The 24888-nt window shown below is 35.3% G+C and overlaps 1 protein-coding gene across 1 annotated transcript in view; it reads left to right on the forward strand.

Moving 5' to 3' along the window:
* LOC111627916 overlaps window positions 1-11070 on the forward strand; it is a 28554-nt gene extending 17484 nt beyond the window's left edge. Inside the window, exon 2 of the mRNA XM_023371597.1 lies at window positions 3158-11070. Coding sequence (XP_023227365.1) covers window positions 3164-4159 — 996 coding nt within the window. The 5' untranslated portion in view covers window positions 3158-3163 and the 3' untranslated portion in view covers window positions 4160-11070. The remainder of the gene's footprint in view (window positions 1-3157) is intronic.
* Window positions 11071-24888: the final 13818 nt, after the last annotated feature.

Below are 24888 nucleotides of genomic sequence, written 5' to 3' on the forward strand. Positions count from 1 at the left end.
CAAAGACGTGAAAATTCTTTGGCGATGGCCAGGTAAACAATACAAACAACACACAGAACAAATTTAAGATGAGAATACAAGATAGCAGTATGCTTCGCACAAGCCATAAGTAGACTACTTTTTAGATGTTTACCTTGTTGTACAGAGTTGTGTCAAGTAGATAGTTAACAAATTTTATTCATGTAATAATTTTTATCTCAGTTTCTTCATCTTGGATACGTAACATCAAAACTGTTGGTTTGCCATGAACTTCTTTGTCAACAGAATCAAATGTTAAAATCTTTGTCTTAGAACAGAGGTGGCGAACCTATGGAATGCGTGCCCAAAGTGGCACGTCGAAGAAATCATCCATGTAATGTATTATATGATATCGGTTTATTATCTTTTTCAATCAGGTTCTTTACATTTACTCTAATTACAGCATATTATTTTATTTATTTAAATATAGTTTTTGAAAACTCTCTTTGCCCTGTGGGCACTAAGAGAGCTTGTTTGTTTAGCTAGCTTCAAATTTGAACAGTGAGATCACCACCTGAAAATTTTCTGGGGTTTTGATCTCAGGTCTACAAGAGCGATAAGCTACCACTTTGACTGCTTGGTCATTCTGCCAAATTTAAATATAGTTAATAGAAGTCTAAAACTTTTGCGCACACAATAATTTTTGAATAAAAGTATGCTTGATGTGCTTACTATGTGGTACGCAGACTCAAAAAGTTCGCCATCCCTGCCTTAGATGTTAAATATCTTCCCATTCCATATTCTAAGAAAAGTAAAGCAGTGTCTTTGTTTATATGTAAAGTGTTTTTCACATTGATTGTCTTTCTTTTAGAAATAAATAAAAGACATAATTTACATTGATTTTTAAAAACTTTTTATTTGTAATTGATGTTTCAGTTATGACATTTATGTATGAAAGAAAATATCTGACAAATGAGTACCTCTTGCTGCTTTACAGTGCTTTTTTGTTAAAATATTTTATTACATTTTGACATAATTGAAGCTCTGTTTCACCAATGACATGTTAGTCACTTGATCTTTGTGGCCAATTAACCACCATTTCTTGCAATAATTCTTCCTGGTACTTATTGTCTAAAAGCAATTGTTTCATTAGCATAGGGCTGTTGTCTGCTCAAAGCTGGATTACGGATGTGTTGTGTATGGCTCTGCGTGAGAATTTACTCTTCGGATGCTGGATCCAATTCACCATCAAGCACTGCGTTTGTGTACTGGTGTATTTCGAACTTCTCCTGTCCAAAGTTTGTATGTGGATGCTTATGAACCTCCAATATCTCTGAGGAGAGAATAGTTGTCTTTTTTTTACTACAGCAAACAGAAATCTCTGAATAAACTTTCAGCTAATAGCTCAGACACTCAGCTAAAAAGGTTATTTGCTGCTTGGACAAGTTGTGTTTTTACATTCGACATAAGAATGGAGAATATAAGCAGCACGATTGACCTGGACACAAGCAACATCTCACATGTTGAGGTTAATAGTATTCCACTTACTCAACCCCACCGATAAATGTTGATCTAAGCTTAAAGCAGTTCCCCAAAGAAACCACGTCAGATTACGTCTACAGACAGCACTTCGCAGAAATTCAGCATTGTAACAGGAATTTAATTCCTATTTACACTGATGGATCTAAATCAGATAACTATGTTAGCTCAGCCTTTGTTTGCCAGGATGAAATCGTGGCAGAACAAATTTCACCAAATTCTTCTATTTTTTCTGCGGAGTTGCAGTCTATTTATTTAGCCCTAAACTATATAAATAATAAAGGTCATCACTGCTGCGCAGTTTACACTGACTCAGTTAGTGCACTTCAAACTTTGATCTTGTGTGAACGTAGTTCTCACTCTATAGTGATTAAAATTCAGAAACTAATTTGTCATTTTACTACGTACAACTCCTCTATAAAGTTTTGTTGGGACCCAGGCCACATGGGTATAAGAGGAAATGAAGAAGCTGACACAACTGCGAAAAAGGTTTTCCCCTTTTCTCTCGCTTGGCTGACCTGGATTTTTTTGAGGTGCAAAGCACCCCTGCATCCTGGGTCGACCAAAATATTTTGCCAATGCCTCCGCCTGTTTGTAAGGCTCGACCAACACCTCTGGATTTGTAAGAACATTATAGTCATCTGCATTTTCCTGACTGGTTCTTAGACGTCTGAAAATCTGATATATTGATGATTTGTCAAGTGGCCAACCACATGTCTTGTTCCACCACTCTCAGCGCGACCGCCGTACGATCCTTCTTAGCTTCGCTCCAAGTTTTTTATACTTCATCCACCAACTTTGTGACACCAGTTTACTTGCAAGTCGAAATGCCCTCTTCTTCTTTGCCCTTGCCCTCCGACACTGTATTGTCCACCACATACTAGACATACTAGAGAAAGAGGCAGAAGGCATTACCTATTTAGGTATATCCTTAAGAAATGAAGAGAAGTGAGAAGGTTAAGTAGAAGAGAAAGGGGTTTGGGAGTGTCCTAAAGGGGTGGAAAGTGTGAAGGGAAAAGAGAAGAGGGAGGACGGCTCATGAGCTGCACCGGGTCCATTTTTTTAACCAAAAATAAATACAAATAAAAGAACAATAACAAAATGTGAACAGAATAATCCCGACAAAAGGTTTCGCGGCAAACAAAATTCAGAAAACACAATAAAAACTGACAACCTGCAAGTAGACTCTGGATTATTGCCACACAGAAAAGGATTACATAACAGAAACAGACATCAAAACGTGAGAAGAGATGCTACCAAGACCCTGGCAGCGATGGGATGCTGTTACCTATGCAGCATGCAGACAAGTGAGAGTAAACAGTTTGTTGACTTGTTATTCAAAAGTAATAATTACATAGTGTACCTGAATACATACAAAAGTACAAAAGTTGCACTGAGTGACACCATGGCCAATCCTGCCCCCTGACGATACCAAAAATCAGGTGCAAAAAAGTGGCACCGTCGGTATCGGGGCTTAATCCCAATTAAGATAGAAAGGAATTAACCATGGGTCACCCTTAACGAAGATCCAGTGCCCCCGTACTGTTCACAAAGTTGATAAATTCTTTGTAAATGGTTTCATTATACACAAGATATTGTCCACCGCAGCGGAAGGCCCTGTGGCGGGGCTCGTGAAACCTCCATTGTATACACATTCAACATAAGAATGGAGAATGTAAGCAGCACGATTGACCTAGACACAAGCAACATCTCACATGTTGAGGTTAATAGTATTTCACCTTGGTCATCTTCACCGATCGATGATGATTTAAGCTTAAAGCAGTTCCCTAAAGAAACCACACCAGACTACGTCTATAGACAGCACTTCGCAGAAATTCAGCATTGTAACAGGAATTTAATTCCTATATACACCGATGGATCTAAGTCCGATAACTATGTTGGTATAGCCTTTGTTTGCCAGGATGAAATTGTGGCAGAACAAATAGCACCGAATTCTTTCATCTTTTCTGCGGAGTTGCAGGCTATTTACTTAGCTTTAAAGCATATAAATCGGAAAGGTCATCGTTGCTGCGTTATTTACACTGACTCAGTTAGTGCACTTCAGGCTTTGACCTCGTATGAACCTAGTTCTCACTCTATAGTGATTAAAATTCAGAAACTAATTTGTCATCTCACTACAAGAAATTTATTTGTGAAGTTCTGTTGGGTCCCAGGCCACGTGGGTATAAGAGGTAATGAAGAAGCTGATACAGCCGCTAAGTCAGCAAGTCGTTCACAGCATACAATGCGTATTGAAGGCAGTGATTTGAAGCTATTCGTTAAAAAACGACTAGCAGAGAGATGGCAAAATGTGTGGAATGCACAAATCCACAATAAACTTCACGAGATCAAACCTTCGGTAGAAAATTGGACACATAATAGGCAATATGATAGGAGATCTGAGGTTATCCTTACTCGTTTGAGAATTGGACACACACGACTGACTCATCAATACCTTTTGAAGGGAGATGACGAACCAGTATGTCAGCACTGCAACTGTGCTGTAAGTGTTAAACACATATTTTGCAACTGTGTTGCTTTTGATCAGAGTCGTAGACAGCATTTCGGAAATGCAAGCTTTAGAGACATTTTGGGCCAGAGGCCAAACTTGGATAATATACTGGACTTTCTGAAAGTCATTAACATGTATAGAGAAATATAATGATTTATTTATTGTATAGTTTTATTTACCTTGTGTTGCATATTTAAATTATTGTATATATTTTCGTTGTTTGTTTTTATTTTTTGTTGTTGTTTATTTATTTATTTATTTATTATATTATAGATTCTATATATATATCACCATTGGCTTTTGAATGGTTAAACTGTTCTGTATATATGTTTTTTTTTTCATTTATTTTATACATCCAATCATACCATTTGTTGTGGCGCAGTATAGCCTGCATGGCTTTTGTGCCAATAAAAATTAACCAACCAATAAACCTCCATTGTATACAAAACCACCTGCCATATTCTCCCCAGCATTCCCTGGTAAGTGCGAGGACCGAGTTTGCTGTTCTGTCTCATACACTTGGTGTACTTGCTCCAATCTGTCCTTTTTTGGATTCAGGATTCTGTACCTTTCTAAGGGCCCTCCTTCATTTTTACTGAAATACTAACAGGGTATGGTCGCTTTTTAGCTCATCCCCACTAAGTTCCCACTGTATGTCCCCTAACAGGTCAGTCGAGCACATTGTGATGTCGATTGCTGTGCTCTCGCCAGCGCTGAAATGAGTCGGCTCCCCCGTATTTAAGCACCTGAGCTTTGCTGTCGACATCAATCAAAAAGAATCTGTCCTGCTCTGTCTGTTTCTCCCATATCGCGATGTCAAGGAAGCTCTCGTAGTGGTCCATCATGAAATAGCAATGGCCCGCACCCAACACAAGTGGACTCATATGATAGGTCTGGACTTGGAGGGGGCGTATGACTCTGTGCGTCAATATGGGCTTCTGGAAAAGATGGAGGCATTAGGGATAAGCGGTAAGGCTTTATGAGTGATGGAGTTTTTTCTAATTCAACGGTCGTTCAGGGTGCGATGGAGAGGTGTGGTTTCAGAATGTCACAACTTTGTGCAGGGGGTCTGGGATACCCTTTCCAAGTACTTTACAACATCAACTGTGCTGAGTGTTGTCAGGTAGAGAGCATTGTAAGTTTCTTTTGTGAGAAATTGCATTTTCATATTACTGCATTTTTTTTTCATTGATTCCATGTAAGAAAGAAACTCTGACTGCAGCCAAATTGAGCCATTTATGATTAATTTCAGAAAATTGTCTTTTGTTTGGCAGTATGGACAACAGATGTTTATTTCAGTTACTTATATCCTGTAGTCTATACCACTTGTGAATATTTTCCATAAGCATAACCATTGCACCGTAACCAGAATAAAAAGAGGCATCTTTGTGACAAAATGTGTTGTCTTTCAAAAAATTAAGTTTTCCAGTAACAACAGGTAAGATTAAATTACCAAATGCTCGTGTTAGAAAGCTGCTTCGTTTGCCTAGTAAGTCAACTCTTGCGAAGTATGTATGCCAAGTGTTGAAAGTTTGAAGGATTTTTGTGAAAGCGCAGAAATCGATTGATATCCCTGATTATAATTGAATATACTGCGTATATTTATAGTCTATATTTGAAATTCATTATTTACTTAATGTTACAACATTTTATGTATAATGTTAGGAATTAATACTGCAGTTATTGTCTTCAAATAATCTCATGAAAAAAATCTACTGCTTGATGACGACTTCTTTTTGGCAAAGCATATGAAAGAAAAGACAGTATGTAGAACACTGTAATTTCTATTATATTTATATTTAGAACTTGTGGGAAAATTGGTCTGTAACATTTTTATAATTTCGTTTTTTTTTTATTTTCAAATTCCAGATGTAACATGTAACCTGGAATTTTATCGTAGAAGATAGCAGTTCTTCCAAGATGTAAAGCAAGGACCATTTCCAGTTTATTGTAATAAATAATTGTTCATACAGGAGCAGCATAAAGTAATACAGAAGAATTCATCAAATGAAATAACTTTACATAGATATATGCAAAATTAATTCATTCTCATTTATTCTAATAGAAACCATACAACTTTATGATTAGCGGTCTGCAGACTGAAAGTTTACAAAAACAGCATACAGTTGTTTTCTCTTTTTCTGCAATTTTAATTGTACAAATGCATTTACTATAAATATTTTATCCTGACAAAATCGGCCAGGTCAAAATTCTGCTTGTACCTTATGCAAAATATTGTATTTAATAATCCAATCTTAACAATAAATAACAAATATACAAATAAAAAAATAGTAGAAAATGGATGAAGGAAGTGGAAAGATCTCTCTGGAACCAAACTGTAAGAGAAAACATCATGTTGTACATTTTGCAAGAATTATGCATATAAAAATAATGAATATATCAGATTATTGTTTCAAGCTATCCACCACCTACCTTCTCTGCCAGCAGATATGCTTCAGGAAAAAGTGAAGTAGTGAACATATGATGATATCTGTAAGAAAGAGATTATTAATTTTGTACATTTTGCAAAATTTATCCACATATAAAGCTAAAGCAGAATTATATCAATTTATGCATCTACGTTTGTGTGCTAGCAGCAATGTTTGACCAGGCAGTTGGCATGAACACCCCTACCATATCTGCTGCATGCTTTTGTAGTAGTTTTTCTTTTGTTTTTTGAGCTACAGACAATACACTGATAAGCCAATTTTCCTGGTAGCTTGATCAGTCCTACCAGACCTCGGGGTTTTTCAGGAAATAGAGCTTTTTGCTCCGCCATCGATTCTCCTGCCAGGCTTTCAATTACAGCCTCAATAAACTCGATATGAGAATCAGAAGGAACATGCTTGGGGCCAGATTGCCCTAGGAAGGGAAAAATTGATGGAGAGGTTGTTCTGGTGGCAGAACCTCGAGATACACCTCATCTTCTAACTCGTCAGGAAACTCCTGACGAGAGCATGTGGAATTTGAAGGATTCGTCGTTCTCCCATTCTTCTGAGGAATACCCTACTAAAGCATTGATGTCACATCTCTCCGGGACACATTCCTCCATAATGTCTTCTAGATGAAGCAGCATATTGCCCAGAAGGATACAGAGATTATTTAGATCCTTATGCTGTATTTTGCAACGGTTCATGGCGCACGAATGAATTGTGTGAGCAACAGAAGCCATTCAAACAAAATGTATCATGCAATATTTTAAAATTGGCTGGAGACATCAGAGACAAATTTGCCATATATTTCATTTTAGAAGGGAATGTATCTTGACAATGGACTAATATATATTGAAAAATAAATAAACAAAATTGTTTAACTAATTAATAAACATCACTTTTTTTCTACATCAATAAAACTGTTAACTACATCTATAAGTGTTCCTTTGCAGTGTTGTCTTTTTTTTTGATGGCACTTGCATCAAGAAACTGTCAAGATATAGTGCAAAGGGACTTGCTTGACAGTCATTCAGTTTTCTGCAAAGAAATAAATTTTTAATGTTCTGAATTGTAATTTATACATGTTTGACAAAAATTTATAAAAAAATATATTTTCAACTATTTACATTACTAATTTCTTTTAGTAATTGTTCTGATGAAGCTTTTCCTCTTCTTTGGATGTGATGTGGATGGTAAAATTTCTTTAATATTTACAACATCACATACAGCTGATTCAGAACCAGTGATATTTTCTAAATTCTGAAGTATTTCAGATTTAAAAATACAACAATAAAAATAATTTTAAAGATTACAAAAATACAAAAGTAATACATACTTCTGATACAGTTGGTTGTGTATTTTCGTTTGTTTCTGTTTCTGCAACTGTTGAATGTGTTCTGGAAGATAAGTATAATAATACTATCAATATTATATGAAATGTTCTACTTGTACCTGAAATAAATTTTATTTTATTAGTGGTTTTCTATCATTATTTTAAAATATTAATGTGAAGATTCTTACTCTCTAGTTACTACCAATCAGCTAAAAACTGTAACTGTGAAGAGAATAACCATTTAGGCTTTTTGGCTTCTAAGCCACTTCCACTTCTTGGCAAGCTGTTGTGGATACCTCTGAACTGATCACACAGATTTTTCCACAACTTCTTGCATCTGGATACTGCAAATATAAAAACTAATTTATTAACAACTACTGTATAATTTAACTCAGAAATAAATTATTAATTTTATGTTTTGACATCAATTACAAGAGCTTCTAGTTATATTGCATATCCCCAAAGATAAAGAAAAGCACGGTATATCTGACAACGCGATATAATGAAGTAATTCTGAACATATATTAAACAGATTATACACACTACAGAATTTTTATTCTCTATTTTTTTCTATTTTACCATCTAATTGAGTCTCTTCCACTATTTCATTCCATTTTGTATATATTATGTTCGATTTCTGTGATCGGGAAGATGCTTATCTCATGTTTCTGGGTGTACATACTCATTACTTATTAATTTTTCTTTTACAGCTGGTCCGCCATCTTGCTCACTGGAAGAAGCCATTTTGTACTTTTTTCAAAGGTGCATGCACACTGTTTAGCAAGAACTGGCAGGACGCAAGAAATATCAAACCTTGTCAGATATGTGCTAGAGCCAGAAATTTGCTCTTGCCAGTGAGAAATCTTGCTTTTCACTTGTGCATTGTTTTCCTTTGTGAGAACTATATCACTCGCTACTAAATTCGTGTCCCCCTAGTCGCACCCTTACGTGACAAACTTGCCCAATATTTATGTAGCGAAGGTGCCGTTGAATGACAAGATACCTGTGTGTATCGAGGCCATTTTTACAGATATTTTTACATAAAAAATTTAACAAAGTGTTTTATATATAAAAGTAATTATTTATAAACGATTTATTTTAAAAGTATATGTTAAATGATTTACTTATTGTGTTGTTCATTTATTTCTTGTTTCAAACATAGACATGAAATATTGAAAAACGTTATAAGAATTATCAAATAAAGATAAAGAATTCAATCTTATATGCATTTTATTTCAAAATCTGTTCTTTTTCATAAGAACTTTTATCAGTTCCTTTGATATATTGCCAAATTTTTCTGTATAGTTGAAATTAATTATGGTCTTAGTATCCAATAAAAATATTGAAATCATATCAAATTAGAAGTTTAATAAAGCCTATAATTCAGTTATTCTCATTTATAAACTTACTAAATATCAAGCAAACAAAAAAAACATATTTAGGGAGCTACTCAATGGTTTCTTAAATCTAAATAAATTTATATTAAGTGCATTTTCAAGAATGATTAACTTTACTACAAAAGAGACTGATTTGTTACCATCAGATTTGTTTAAAATGTTATATCAAAAAATGCAAACTCATTCTAGTAAGCATAATTGGATTGACCAAGTTTCTTATATTTTGGATATGATCTTTTCTGAGTTTGATGAAAAGATGAGTTCTTAATCCACATCTCATGGATGTAATAGAGTATTTTATGGCAACTTTGGTTATGCTTTCTTTTCAGGATAGTTATCCTTTGAAGAAAGAAGTGCGTTTTTTAATGATCAGTCTATGATTTAGTTATAATTATACTTTTTATTTGTTTTAAGAATTTCAACTAATACTAATAATATACTAATATATACAATAAAACTTCATACACAAATATTGCATTTAATTAGGCTGTAGAGAAAAAGGGAAAACAGTCGAAGAGATAACAAAAATGTTTAAATTTAATAGACAAACAGTTACTAATATCTGCAAACAGAATATTGAAAGAGGAATGATTTTACCAAAAAAGGGAAAAGGTCGTGAATGATTCATTGCCGAAGAAGAAAATCAACATTTAAAGCAACGTTGCGAAGATCTTTAATACTTCGTCCAAAAGCAGGCGTTGTCAATTACCATTCTCATTTTGTCTGGCATGCTATTTACCAGCTTTTGTCAAATGTTTGTGCTGCTAAATCTTTCCCATCTCTGACAAAGGGCTTCCCGGAGTTTGTTCGGTGTGGAAGCATTAAATGGCTCCCTTGCTATCTCCTCCCACAGATGTTCAATTGGGTTTAGATCAGCTCCCCTTCCTGGCCAGTTTAAGATGTCGATGTTGTTTTGACGTTCCAGCCAGTTTCTGGTCAATCTGGCTGTGTGAATTGGAGAGAGATCTTGGACGAACGGGACCTTTATGGAAGGGTCCAACTTTTAGAGAGAACCCTTGGTCATTAGTGTTTACCCCTTGGGGTAAACACTAATGATATATAATGGACTTGGCTGCTGCATGATAGCGACACAGATATTTTCTGAGCTGATTTGAGGAATGAGGGCTATGTCCAGATCTCTGGGTTACAGACTATAATACCGCATTTCGGCCTATAGGTGGAGTGGCCTGCAAGGACCTGCCAATTACCAAATCGGACGATCTTATTGTCTATCGTGTACAGCTCTTGGATGATTATAATATCACTTTCTATTTTGCTTGCCGTCTTTATCAATAGCGAACATGCAGCTTTGCTCTTTTGGGCGTTTAGCTGGAGGATCTTGATTGTTGTCGTATGGCTGGTGCATGTTGTATTGTTGTTGACCTGGTTGCTGTCTGTTTGGGTTTCCTGAGTAACATTCTCTTGATGGTTATAGGCCATAATCGGTTCTGTTTATGTTTTGTTGCTTCAGCCGTTGTAGTATTGGGCAGTTGTTACTGAAAGCGTTGTGATTTACCGGTCTTTGTTTGTTATCAGGTAAGCTTTCGTTGGCTTTTTTACAGTTTATACAGATGGGGTTCTTCTGCCGGCAATTGCAGTCTTTGTAGCTGTGGTCTTTTGTGCAGTGGCTACATTTTTTATCACTTGTGCAGTCCTGTGCATAATGATCGAAACCACAGCACTGGTAGCACCAGATAAGTCGTATAAAGTCATCTACGTATCTTGTAAACCACGACATTGATATATGTCTGTGGTGAATTAGGATGTTTCGGATTGCCGGAGAGACTGATAGGACAACGTTTTGGCAGTTCTCTTTAACTGCCGGTTTTGAGAATAGTGCGTATTTTACATGATTTTATTATTTCATCCGTTGTCTTGTTTTCCCATATGTCGTTTTGTTTAGCCATTATGCTGATTATATCTTTTTCTGTGATGGCATTTGGGACGTTTAACAATATCACTCTGGGCTTTCTGCCCTCTGATATCTTGTAGTTAATTTTTGATTGTATATTTGGTATGGCATCTATCGCTTCCTTTAGTACTCTGCTGTCCCCCTCGCTGCCAACCCTTACACACACTCCATCAGCCTTGATTCTACGAACAGCCTTAACTGTTATCTTTAGCTTGTGAGGTTTAATTTCTTTTATTATTTCTGATGTAACCTTGTTCATATAGATTTTTTTGTCTTTCCTCCACGGCTTGTGGGTACAGAAGGACGGCGTGGGTTCCTTCAGTGCCCTCAGTCTGCACTTTTGTGTGAAGCGATTCCGATATGGTTCTCGTTGTGCGACTTGGTCTAATGTCGACATTAGCGCTGGCCACTTGTGCATAGGTTTTCCTCGTTGAGGGTGGTTCTTGGACTAGGATCTGTGCGGGAGTGGCCTCTAGCTTGGCCCTCATTTTGCGCAGAATCCCAAACATTTGGCAAACACAACTATGTAGCTGTAGTGCCCGGTCTTTCACCTCCTTTCATTCCTTGGTGTTTAGTGAGGATTTGTATTTTGTGGGGAGAAGATCTATTACCATCTTCAGGTGTTGACTGGCTTCTCCCAGAATCTTGTCTTTAAGATTTTGTATACTGACCAAAGGACTTGGTATGGCCGATACCGAAGGTGTAGCTGGTACGGTTACTTGTTCCACTTCCTCAGGTGGTTCATGAGATTCCATTGTTATCGAGAAGTGATGTTAAAACGTTCTTTACCAATATTAATACCACAATAGTCGTTTGGCTCGAATTCGCCATTCGGCGTATAGTGAATAACTTTAACACTAACAATATTTCTGGCCTCAATCGACATTGAGCCTTTAGTAAATAGTACAATAAACATGTGTAACAGTTAATTTTACGTGGAACCGATTTGTTACCGAAAGAACAGCAGAATGCCAAACGGCTAAACGTCTGGTTGTAAACATGCCGATTCGAATCAGACTGTGCTAACCGAACAGATAGGGGAAGCTAGTCTAAAGCTTCCACCGAAGAACGGAACCGGAAAAACAATTACCTGCTTCTATGCAAGACTGACGCCGAACGGCTATATCCACGCCGATCGGCTAACTACCATGTGGTGCAGAGTAGCTCTTTGTTAACGGTAAATATTTTATTTATTAATATTTCAATAACCGTAAGAGATAACCGAACAAAATTTATACACAACTTAGATGGTAGTAATAGCTGTCTAAAACCGTCTTTAAAATTAATCGATGGTGTTTATGGGGCTCGATGCAACCCAAACAAAAATTACAGACGCCCGTAACTTTTGAAGTACCGATCGGAAAACAAAAATGTTAACTGTAATTGTGCAGATTAAGAGAATATGAATTTTTAAAATTATATTATATTAAAAGAATGTATATTTAATATAAATCCAGAAAACACAACATTTTTCGGGCGACCTGTATACACAGTGCTATAAACGAAAAATTATAGCACTACTTACCGATTGTTCCTCGTTCGAGATGCCATTGCTTAAGCTTGCCATCGTCGTGGAGGTGTACACTGGACGGTGGATCCACACAAACTGTGTTACGTGACCCTATTTTAATGTTACTATGTCACGTGACTAGGTCTCTGACGCGTTTCTGTGTAGCTTTTCTTCTCACGGAAGAATCCGTTCTCTTTGCACTAATCACGTGATAGAGCAAACTACTTATTAACACGTGATTAACTCTTTTGTCATGTCGAACAGCTCGCGGTCTACAGTTTGACAACGTTTGATACTTACGCTTCCGTAACATCGTAACGTTCTACAGTATATCGAAATTCCAAGTTAATATTTGACAACAATGATTTATTTTTCTATTTTAACTTTGTAAAAACTGAACAAATGAAATAGTAATTGAGTTACTTTAAAATTCAGATTAAATGCTTTTAATAATTAATGCTTAAATTTAATATCTAAATTTACAAACATATATGTTTTATATAACTAATCTGTCTGATTTTAAAATCTAAAGTTATATGACAGTATTATACAGTATAAATTACTGTATGTAAGATGTCCAGTTTTGTATTATTTAATTAATAACGGGCTTGGTTGAGAAAAACTGCTTTTAGATTAACTGAAATAAAGCAGATAACTTTCTTTGCGTTGACATTAGTTATAATCAACATTTTTGAATTGATACGAAGATTTTAATTTTTTCAAATCTGAACTGATGAAAAGATTATCCACAAAAATTATCAAAAAGATAATGTTATATATGTAATATGTTATTTATAAATTAACTTCAGTGTTTTATTTTCTCAATATAGAATTATCAAGGTTCAATCATTAAAATGTTTCAAAATACTGTAACTGCAGATGTTTCCTCTTAACGCCAAGGAGAAAAATTAGAAGATGGAAAGAAGTAATAGTTGTAATAGTAGTCTATACGGCTAAGGAAAGTTGCTTAACGTAACACAATCTGTTGATACTTTTGTAGATAATAGGCAGACACAGAATCATAATAAATAATAGCGTAAATTATTCAATAATATCTATTTATACTGTTTGTATCTTATAATTAGGAGCTCATTTCGAAATAACTATTCTGAATGTAATCTTTGGGTCTATACAGACCTTATAAGTTATTGTTTTGCTTTGCTGTATTTTTAAGATAATTACACATAATTTCTTAGATGTACAGTACCAATAACTCTGGTCATATCAGGAAGTGTTTAATGTGAACATTGTAGTTTAAATTTATCATTCAGCGTTATGTTAGCCTACTTAGATATTTATTGTCAGTTAGTTTCGGTAATTATACAGTTTAATTAATACATAAAAATTTTTAAATGTATTACTTATTTCATTAGGGAAGAAATTAAAAATTTGTATAACAGTTAGTTTAAACATTTAAGAATAGAATACAAACACAGCATTAAGGAAAACAAAACATTTATTGTTACATATTTCAATATAAACTAAAATAATAAAAAATACTCAGAATAGGAAAACAATATAAAAGGAAACTATTTGAAATTACAAAAACAAAATTATGAGTTTTTATTTCGAAAGGATAGCTTTGAAAATGGCTGTTTGTAAATAGTTGCTCGGGAGCTAATAGTCCGGCAGATAAAGCTTCGCAGCGGCAAGCAACACATGGTGGAAACGCTGATTTAAGTTTGAATATTTTGATTTAAAAAGGTGTTCTGCTAAATATCCAATCATGTGGTCTTCTCGTTGACTGCTGACGGGAACGTTTGACCTGACCGTGTGCCACAATCTTTCAATTGGGTCAGTATGGGAGCCTGTTTGAGGATCAACGAAGTTATAAGTGTGATTAACTGTTAAATGGCCATAGCCTTCATTTTGGAGACAATCGTAGGCCCTTCAACAGTCACTAATAACTGTTGTCCCCAGAAGAACCCACTCCTTCAACACATTAAGTAGTGTCGTGCTGTCTCGAGATTCCACAGGGACAAGGAAAGCACGTTTAGACTCCTGCTCAATACCTCCAAAAATCCACTGGCCTGGAATTATTCTTCCTCTGTTGTATTTTCATTTTCCAAATTTTGCTTCGTCAATTTCCACAACGCGGTCTTCTCCTCCAATTTTCTCCGATGTTGAAATCATATCGTCCCCTCTGTGGGTTCCTGTCTGTGGTGAGGGGACCTCTCAGAAATGGTTTAGTAACTCTTCTTTACCATCCCTGGGATCTGAATGCCCACCCACGTGTTTGCCATGCGTGGTGTCCCATATGCCGGAAAGGAGGATCCTGGTAGTTGAGGGGCAACATAACGTTCCCAACACACTGCTTTGGCCCCTGCTCCAAATCTTTATAATTTGGAGAAAATGATTTTCAGATCAAGAAAGAAAGTATGGTTTATTTAGTTTCGTGTTAGTAAAATGGTTTTTGTGCTGCCACAAACCGAAAAGCTGCAAAAAATGCGCGCAAACTTTTGGCTGAAATGAGAGAGCCTGCACATGCCAGAAGGCGTGGCAAACGTCAAAGCTGCGGTTTTGACTTGTGCCAGAGAAGGAAAAAGACACGAAAAATGAAGGATTAGACAAACTTCATTCACACCAAGTCCAGTGTCAACAATACGTAAGTAATGTTAGGGTTAAGGTCTTTTATCATTTAACTTTTAACGATAAGCCAATGATAATTCGTTTGTTCACAGCGCAGGATAGGATGACAAATTATACATACCAGCAAGCAATGTCTTCAAAATACTTTATTAAAGTTATTATTAAGGACATAAATCACAAGGCAGTTTACTGCAAACAACAAGTAAGGAAACGAAACCGAAACTAACTAAACGGGGATATCAATCTTTAAAAACAGGACGAGATCTCACACTCTTCTTGCGAGCACTATCGTTGAGGAGTTGTTAATAAACACGGACGTCTAACACTTATAAGTTTGGCGATGTTGTCAATTCCTTTAGTTCGTTTCTTTAAAGTTCTATGATGTTCTACGATATATATATACATACATACAATCAAATCTCAGCACAGCAATTATCAATTTAACAACAAATAGCTTCATAACAATACAGTTTTATATGCAAGTGAGTATTTTAACATAAAACTTCTCCAATTTACACCTACTCGAAATTAAAAAGAAATAAAACTTGTACAAAACTAAAATTAGCCATGAATATAATATAAAATTAATAAGATAAAATTAAAATTGGGAACTTTATTTTACTTTTAAATCATTTAAATTATTATTATATAAACATTTTAATTATTTATGTATTTTTATTTCATTATATTATTGTAGTTAATAAATTTTGCTTACGATTGCTAGCTTAACAACCTCCAATTTTTACAACTAATAAAAATTAACATAATCTTACGTTTTCGGTCAAATGAATTGTTGGTAAAGTGTAGTTTTAATAGGTTTACAAGTTAATTATGAATTTGAAAATATCCATGCTGTCTATTACAGATTTCCAGTTATCTGGGATGTGAAATGTATTCAGAAATTCATACGAGTCTGCCTCCTCTGCCTGATGCACTTGTGGAATGAACATGTGTTCATTACATTGCAGGGTGATGTTAGCCCTCTGGAATGGGGAACAAGAAGCTTCTGCAGGCAGGGTAGGCTAACTACTGTTCGACTTGGACTTTGCTGCGCAGTAACGATAATTCGGATAATTCTGTTTATGCACTTCATGCAATTGTTTAGCTTTTTGTATAAAAGGCTGACGCTCATCTTTCGAGAGGCGTTTCCACCTCTGGTTGATCAACTTACTGACTTCTGTGTTTGGTAAGTGGGGCCATCTCTGACAAAAACTTTTTCAGTACATTTTATTCCATTACACGAAGGAATTTATCGGTGTTTTAATATGCTTTTCTTCTGCACAGGCTTTTTTTCTATTAGTCAGTTGTAACTATTAAATTAATAAACAAAACTGATTATAATGAACTAATAAAATATTTTCATTTATTTATAATTACTGACATTCCACTCATCAGTTTCTAAACCCTATACAACTAAGTATTTATATTAAATGTCAAATTATTTATTTATGACAGCATTTCTCAACCTGGGTTTGCGGTGATATTAAAAGAAAGTCACAAAACAGTAATAAAATCATTATAAACTATAATTTCTATACAGTTTAATACATTAAACTGCATAGAAATTAATGTATTTAGGAGGAAACTCCATTACATGCATTCTGTCAAATTGCAAACCTGTCATCATCAGAAAGTAACGATGAAAATGACGAAGGTGATACAATTCATTTGTCGACAATTATTTCAAAATGTAAAAACTACTAAGTTGCAAGGCCATAGAGAATCAAGTTATAATCCAGGAGCAAAATTCCAGCCTATTTTGGATCATGCAAACAAAATATTCTAACACCATTACACTCCTCATCAAGAAATATCTATTAACAACAATTATTACACAACTACTTGGAATATACTGTTGTCAGACAGCTATTGGTGGCCTTTTCTATAAATGATTCAAGCAGCATTTCTAGTCAATGAATTTTTCTTTTAAGAATAATTAAGAAATAATTAAGAAAAATAAATAAAAGAATTATTTTTTACAACATGATATTAGTGTTTTGAACTAATTGAATGAACTCTCCACTTCCTATTTCTTCTACATAATAAGTAGACTGTATGAATTTATAGAATTGGAATGTTCTTCCTCACTCACAATTACTTACTGCCTTATATAGCTTACTTATTTCGTCAGTGACTCTTTCTCTGATGTCCCATGTGGTAAGTGAAAGTAACAGAGGCATGTGTAGCAATCTAAACACAAGACGACAAGAAAAAAAGTTTGCAAGCAATGAAACGAGTGTTCATGCCAATTGTCTTGTAAAGCATCGCTGTTAGCATGAAGTATGTGCATAAGTTCATATAATTATAACTGTATTGTAGCTATTTGCCCGATCGGTTCGGAAATGAAACAAGTTCACCAATGCATCCAAGTCCTAAGAGTAATTTAATCTTATTTTCGTTGTGTCTATACTTTCCGTTATGGTTAAAGGAAACTAACAGGTATGCGCAGCAAGTGATAAATGGCATCCTAGTGCTAGATATAAACCAATGGAGAATCATGCGAATATCCTCACTAAGTAGATGCAGTTCCCACATTTTCTGAAGTGGAGGAAAGTGGCGCCACTGCAACATTGCACTGGACTCTCTCAGATCGATTTTATCATGGCGGTAATTGAAAGCCTGGCGAAGGAATGGATGGAGGAGCGAAAATTTTATTTCCCGAAAAACCCTGAGGTTTGGTAGTACTCGTCAAGCTACCAGGCAGGTTGGCGAAAACGTGTGTAGTTCGCAGCTCAAAGAATAAAGGAAAAACTACAACAAAAGCATGTACTAGATGCAACAGGGCTGTTCATACCAACTGTCTGGTGAAATAATTCTGCTAGCACACAAATGTATGTGCATAAATTGATACTTTGCAGTTTTTCTATTTGTAAGTTATTAATAAAACATAAGACTAGAANATGCATATAAAAATAATGAATATATCAGATTATTGTTTCAAGCTATCCACCACCTACCTTCTCTGCCAGCAGATATGCTTCAGGAAAAAGTGAAGTAGTGAACATATGATGATATCTGTAAGAAAGAGATTATTAATTTTGTACATTTTGCAAAATTTATCCACATATAAAGCTAAAGCAGAATTATATCAATTTATGCATCTACGTTTGTGTGCTAGCAGCAATGTTTGACCAGGCAGTTGGCATGAACACCCCTACCATATCTGCTGCATGCTTTTGTAGTAGTTTTTCTTTTGTTTTTTGAGCTACAGACAATACACTGATAAGCCAATTTTCCTGGTAGCTTGATCAGTCCTACCAGACCTCGGGGTTTTTCAGGAAATAGAGCTTTTTGCTCCGCCATCGATTCTCCTGCCAGGCTTTCAATTACAGCCTCAATAAACTCGATATGAGAATCAGAAGGAACATGCTTGGGGCCAGATTGCCCTAGGAAGGGAAAAATTGATGGAAAGGTTGTTCTGGTGGCAGAACCTCGAGATACACCTCATCTTCTAACTCGTCAGGAAACTCCTGACGAGAGCATGTGGAATTTGAAGGATTCGTCGTTCTCCCATTCTTCTGAGGAATACCCTACTAAAGCATTGATGTCACATCTCTCCGGGACACATTCCTCCATAATGTCTTCTAGATGAAGCAGCATATTGCCCAGAAGGATACAGAGATTATTTAGATCCTTATGCTGTATTTTGCAACGGTTCATGGCGCACGAATGAATTGTGTGAGCAACAGAAGCCATTCAAACAAAATGTATCATGCAATATTTTAAAATTGGCTGGAGACATCAGAGACAAATTTGCCATATATTTCATTTTAGAAGGGAATGTATCTTGACAATGGACTAATATATATTGAAAAATAAATAAACAAAATTGTTTAACTAATTAATAAACATCACTTTTTTTCTACATCAATAAAACTGTTAACTACATCTATAAGTGTTCCTTTGCAGTGTTGTCTTTTTTTTTGATGGCACTTGCATCAAGAAACTGTCAAGATATAGTGCAAAGGGACTTGCTTGACAGTCATTCAGTTTTCTGCAAAGAAATAAATTTTTAATGTTCTGAATTGTAATTTATACATGTTTGACAAAAATTTATAAAAAAATATATTTTCAACTATTTACATTACTAATTTCTTTTAGTAATTGTTCTGATGAAGCTTTTCCTCTTCTTTGGATGTGATGTGGATGGTAAAATTTCTTTAATATTTACAACATCACATACAGCTGATTCAGAACCAGTGATATTTTCTAAATTCTGAAGTATTTCAGATTTAAAAATACAACAATAAAAATAATTTTAAAGATTACAAAAATACAAAAGTAATACATACTTCTGATACAGTTGGTTGTGTATTTTCGTTTGTTTCTGTTTCTGCAACTGTTGAATGTGTTCTGGAAGATAAGTATAATAATACTATCAATATTATATGAAATGTTCTACTTGTACCTGAAATAAATTTTATTTTATTAGTGGTTTTCTATCATTATTTTAAAATATTAATGTGAAGATTCTTACTCTCTAGTTACTACCAATCAGCTAAAAACTGTAACTGTGAAGAGAATAACCATTTAGGCTTTTTGGCTTCTAAGCCACTTCCACTTCTTGGCAAGCTGTTGTGGATACCTCTGAACTGATCACACAGATTTTTCCACAACTTCTTGCATCTGGATACTGCAAATATAAAAACTAATTTATTAACAACTACTGTATAATTTAACTCAGAAATAAATTATTAATTTTATGTTTTGACATCAATTACAAGAGCTTCTAGTTATATTGCATATCCCCAAAGATAAAGAAAAGCACGGTATATCTGACAACGCGATATAATGAAGTAATTCTGAACATATATTAAACAGATTATACACACTACAGAATTTTTATTCTCTATTTTTTTCTATTTTACCATCTAATTGAGTCTCTTCCACTATTTCATTCCATTTTGTATATATTATGTTCGATTTCTGTGATCGGGAAGATGCTTATCTCATATTTCTGGGTGTACATACTCATTACTTATTAATTTTTCTTTTACAGCTGGTCCGCCATCTTGCTCACTGGAAGAAGCCATTTTGTACTTTTTTCAAAGGTGCATGCACACTGTTTAGCAAGAACTGGCAGGACGCAAGAAATATCAAACCTTGTCAGATATGTGCTAGAGCCAGAAATTTGCTCTTGCCAGTGAGAAATCTTGCTTTTCACTTGTGCATTGTTTTCCTTTGTGAGAACTATATCACTCGCTACTAAATTCGTGTCCCCCTAGTCGCACCCTTACGTGACAAACTTGCCCAATATTTATGTAGCGAAGGTGCCGTTGAATGACAAGATACCTGTGTGTATCGAGGCCATTTTTACAGATATTTTTACATAAAAAATTTAACAAAGTGTTTTATATATAAAAGTAATTATTTATAAACGATTTATTTTAAAAGTATATGTTAAATGATTTACTTATTGTGTTGTTCATTTATTTCTTGTTTCAAACATAGACATGAAATATTGAAAAACGTTATAAGAATTATCAAATAAAGATAAAGAATTCAATCTTATATGCATTTTATTTCAAAATCTGTTCTTTTTCATAAGAACTTTTATCAGTTCCTTTGATATATTGCCAAATTTTTCTGTATAGTTGAAATTAATTATGGTCTTAGTATCCAATAAAAATATTGAAATCATATCAAATTAGAAGTTTAATAAAGCCTATAATTCAGTTATTCTCATTTATAAACTTACTAAATATCAAGCAAACAAAAAAAACATATTTAGGGAGCTACTCAATGGTTTCTTAAATCTAAATAAATTTATATTAAGTGCATTTTCAAGAATGATTAACTTTACTACAAAAGAGACTGATTTGTTACCATCAGATTTGTTTAAAATGTTATATCAAAAAATGCAAACTCATTCTAGTAAGCATAATTGGATTGACCAAGTTTCTTATATTTTGGATATGATCTTTTCTGAGTTTGATGAAAAGATGAGTTCTTAATCCACATCTCATGGATGTAATAGAGTATTTTATGGCAACTTTGGTTATGCTTTCTTTTCAGGATAGTTATCCTTTGAAGAAAGAAGTGCGTTTTTTAATGATCAGTCTATGATTTAGTTATAATTATACTTTTTATTTGTTTTAAGAATTTCAACTAATACTAATAATATACTAATATATACAATAAAACTTCATACACAAATATTGCATTTAATTAGGCTGTAGAGAAAAAGGGAAAACAGTCGAAGAGATAACAAAAATGTTTAAATTTAATAGACAAACAGTTACTAATATCTGCAAACAGAATATTGAAAGAGGAATGATTTTACCAAAAAAGGGAAAAGGTCGTGAATGATTCATTGCCGAAGAAGAAAATCAACATTTAAAGCAACGTTGCGAAGATCTTTAATACTTCGTCCAAAAGCAGGCGTTGTCAATTACCATTCTCATTTTGTCTGGCATGCTATTTACCAGCTTTTGTCAAATGTTTGTGCTGCTAAATCTTTCCCATCTCTGACAAAGGGCTTCCCGGAGTTTGTTCGGTGTGGAAGCATTAAATGGCTCCCTTGCTATCTCCTCCCACAGATGTTCAATTGGGTTTAGATCAGCTCCCCTTCCTGGCCAGTTTAAGATGTCGATGTTGTTTTGACGTTCCAGCCAGTTTCTGGTCAATCTGGCTGTGTGAATTGGAGAGAGATCTTGGACGAACGGGACCTTTATGGAAGGGTCCAACTTTTAGAGAGAACCCTTGGTCATTAGTGTTTACCCCTTGGGGTAAACACTAATGATATATAATGGACTTGGCTGCTGCATGATAGCGACACAGATATTTTCTGAGCTGATTTGAGGAATGAGGGCTATGTCCAGATCTCTGGGTTACAGACTATAATACCGCATTTCGGCCTATAGGTGGAGTGGCCTGCAAGGACCTGCCAATTACCAAATCGGACGATCTTATTGTCTATCGTGTACAGCTCTTGGATGATTATAATATCACTTTCTATTTTGCTTGCCGTCTTTATCAATAGCGAACATGCAGCTTTGCTCTTTTGGGCGTTTAGCTGGAGGATCTTGATTGTTGTCGTATGGCTGGTGCATGTTGTATTGTTGTTGACCTGGTTGCTGTCTGTTTGGGTTTCCTGAGTAACATTCTCTTGATGGTTATAGGCCATAATCGGTTCTGTTTATGTTTTGTTGCTTCAGCCGTTGTAGTATTGGGCAGTTGTTACTGAAAGCGTTGTGATTTACCGGTCTTTGTTTGTTATCAGGTAAGCTTTCGTTGGCTTTTTTACAGTTTATACAGATGGGGTTCTTCTGCCGGCAATTGCAGTCTTTGTAGCTGTGGTCTTTTGTGCAGTGGCTACATTTTTTATCACTTGTGCAGTCCTGTGCATAATGATCGAAACCACAGCACTGGTAGCACCAGATAAGTCGTATAAAGTCATCTACGTATCTTGTAAACCACGACATTGATATATGTCTGTGGTGAATTAGGATGTTTCGGATTGCCGGAGAGACTGATAGGACAACGTTTTGGCAGTTCTCTTTAACTGCCGGTTTTGAGAATAGTGCGTATTTTACATGATTTTATTATTTCATCCGTTGTCTTGTTTTCCCATATGTCGTTTTGTTTAGCCATTACGCTGATTATATCTTTTTCTGTGATGGCATTTGGGACGTTTAACAATATCACTCTGGGCTTTCTGCCCTCTGATATCTTGTAGTTAATTTTTGATTGTATATTTGGTATGGCATCTATCGCTTCCTTTAGTACTCTGCTGTCCCCCTCGCTGCCAACCCTTACACACACTCCATCAGCCTTGATTCTACGAACAGCCTTAACTGTTATCTTTAGCTTGTGAGGTTTAATTTCTTTTATTATTTCTGATGTAACCTTGTTCATATAGATTTTTTTGTCTTTCCTCCACGGCTTGTGGGTACAGAAGGACGGCGTGGGTTCCTTCAGTGCCCTCAGTCTGCACTTTTGTGTGAAGCGATTCCGATATGGTTCTCGTTGTGCGACTTGGTCTAATGTCGACATTAGCGCTGGCCACTTGTGCATAGGTTTTCCTCGTTGAGGGTGGTTCTTGGACTAGGATCTGTGCGGGAGTGGCCTCTAGCTTGGCCCTCATTTTGCGCAGAATCCCAAACATTTGGCAAACACAACTATGTAGCTGTAGTGCCCGGTCTTTCACCTCCTTTCATTCCTTGGTGTTTAGTGAGGATTTGTATTTTGTGGGGAGAAGATCTATTACCATCTTCAGGTGTTGACTGGCTTCTCCCAGAATCTTGTCTTTAAGATTTTGTATACTGACCAAAGGACTTGGTATGGCCGATACCGAAGGTGTAGCTGGTACGGTTACTTGTTCCACTTCCTCAGGTGGTTCATGAGATTCCATTGTTATCGAGAAGTGATGTTAAAACGTTCTTTACCAATATTAATACCACAATAGTCGTTTGGCTCGAATTCGCCATTCGGCGTATAGTGAATAACTTTAACACTAACAATATTTCTGGCCTCAATCGACATTGAGCCTTTAGTAAATAGTACAATAAACATGTGTAACAGTTAATTTTACGTGGAACCGATTTGTTACCGAAAGAACAGCAGAATGCCAAACGGCTAAACGTCTGGTTGTAAACATGCCGATTCGAATCAGACTGTGCTAACCGAACAGATAGGGGAAGCTAGTCTAAAGCTTCCACCGAAGAACGGAACCGGAAAAACAATTACCTGCTTCTATGCAAGACTGACGCCGAACGGCTATATCCACGCCGATCGGCTAACTACCATGTGGTGCAGAGTAGCTCTTTGTTAACGGTAAATATTTTATTTATTAATATTTCAATAACCGTAAGAGATAACCGAACAAAATTTATACACAACTTAGATGGTAGTAATAGCTGTCTAAAACCGTCTTTAAAATTAATCGATGGTGTTTATGGGGCTCGATGCAACCCAAACAAAAATTACAGACGCCCGTAACTTTTGAAGTACCGATCGGAAAACAAAAATGTTAACTGTAATTGTGCAGATTAAGAGAATATGAATTTTTAAAATTATATTATATTAAAAGAATGTATATTTAATATAAATCCAGAAAACACAACATTTTTCGGGCGACCTGTATACACAGTGCTATAAACGAAAAATTATAGCACTACTTACCGATTGTTCCTCGTTCGAGATGCCATTGCTTAAGCTTGCCATCGTCGTGGAGGTGTACACTGGACGGTGGATCCACACAAACTGTGTTACGTGACCCTATTTTAATGTTACTATGTCACGTGACTAGGTCTCTGACGCGTTTCTGTGTAGCTTTTCTTCTCACGGAAGAATCCGTTCTCTTTGCACTAATCACGTGATAGAGCAAACTACTTATTAACACGTGATTAACTCTTTTGTCACGTGGAACAGCTTGCGGTCTACAGTTTGACAACGTTTGATACTTACGCTTCCGTAACATCGTAACGTTCTACAGTATATCGAAATTCCAAGTTAATATTTGACAACAATGATTTATTTTTCTATTTTAACTTTGTAAAAACTGAACAAATGAAATAGTAATTGAGTTACTTTAAAATTCAGATTAAATGCTTTTAATAATTAATGCTTAAATTTAATATCTAAATTTACAAACATATATGTTTTATATAACTAATCTGTCTGATTTTAAAATCTAAAGTTATATGACAGTATTATACAGTATAAATTACTGTATGTAAGATGTCCAGTCTTGTATTATTTAATT

The sequence above is a fragment of the Centruroides sculpturatus genome, unplaced genomic scaffold (assembly GCF_000671375.1).
Source record: "Centruroides sculpturatus isolate CEXI.00-Female unplaced genomic scaffold, Cexi_2.0 scaffold481, whole genome shotgun sequence".
Taxonomy (NCBI): domain Eukaryota; kingdom Metazoa; phylum Arthropoda; class Arachnida; order Scorpiones; family Buthidae; genus Centruroides; species Centruroides sculpturatus.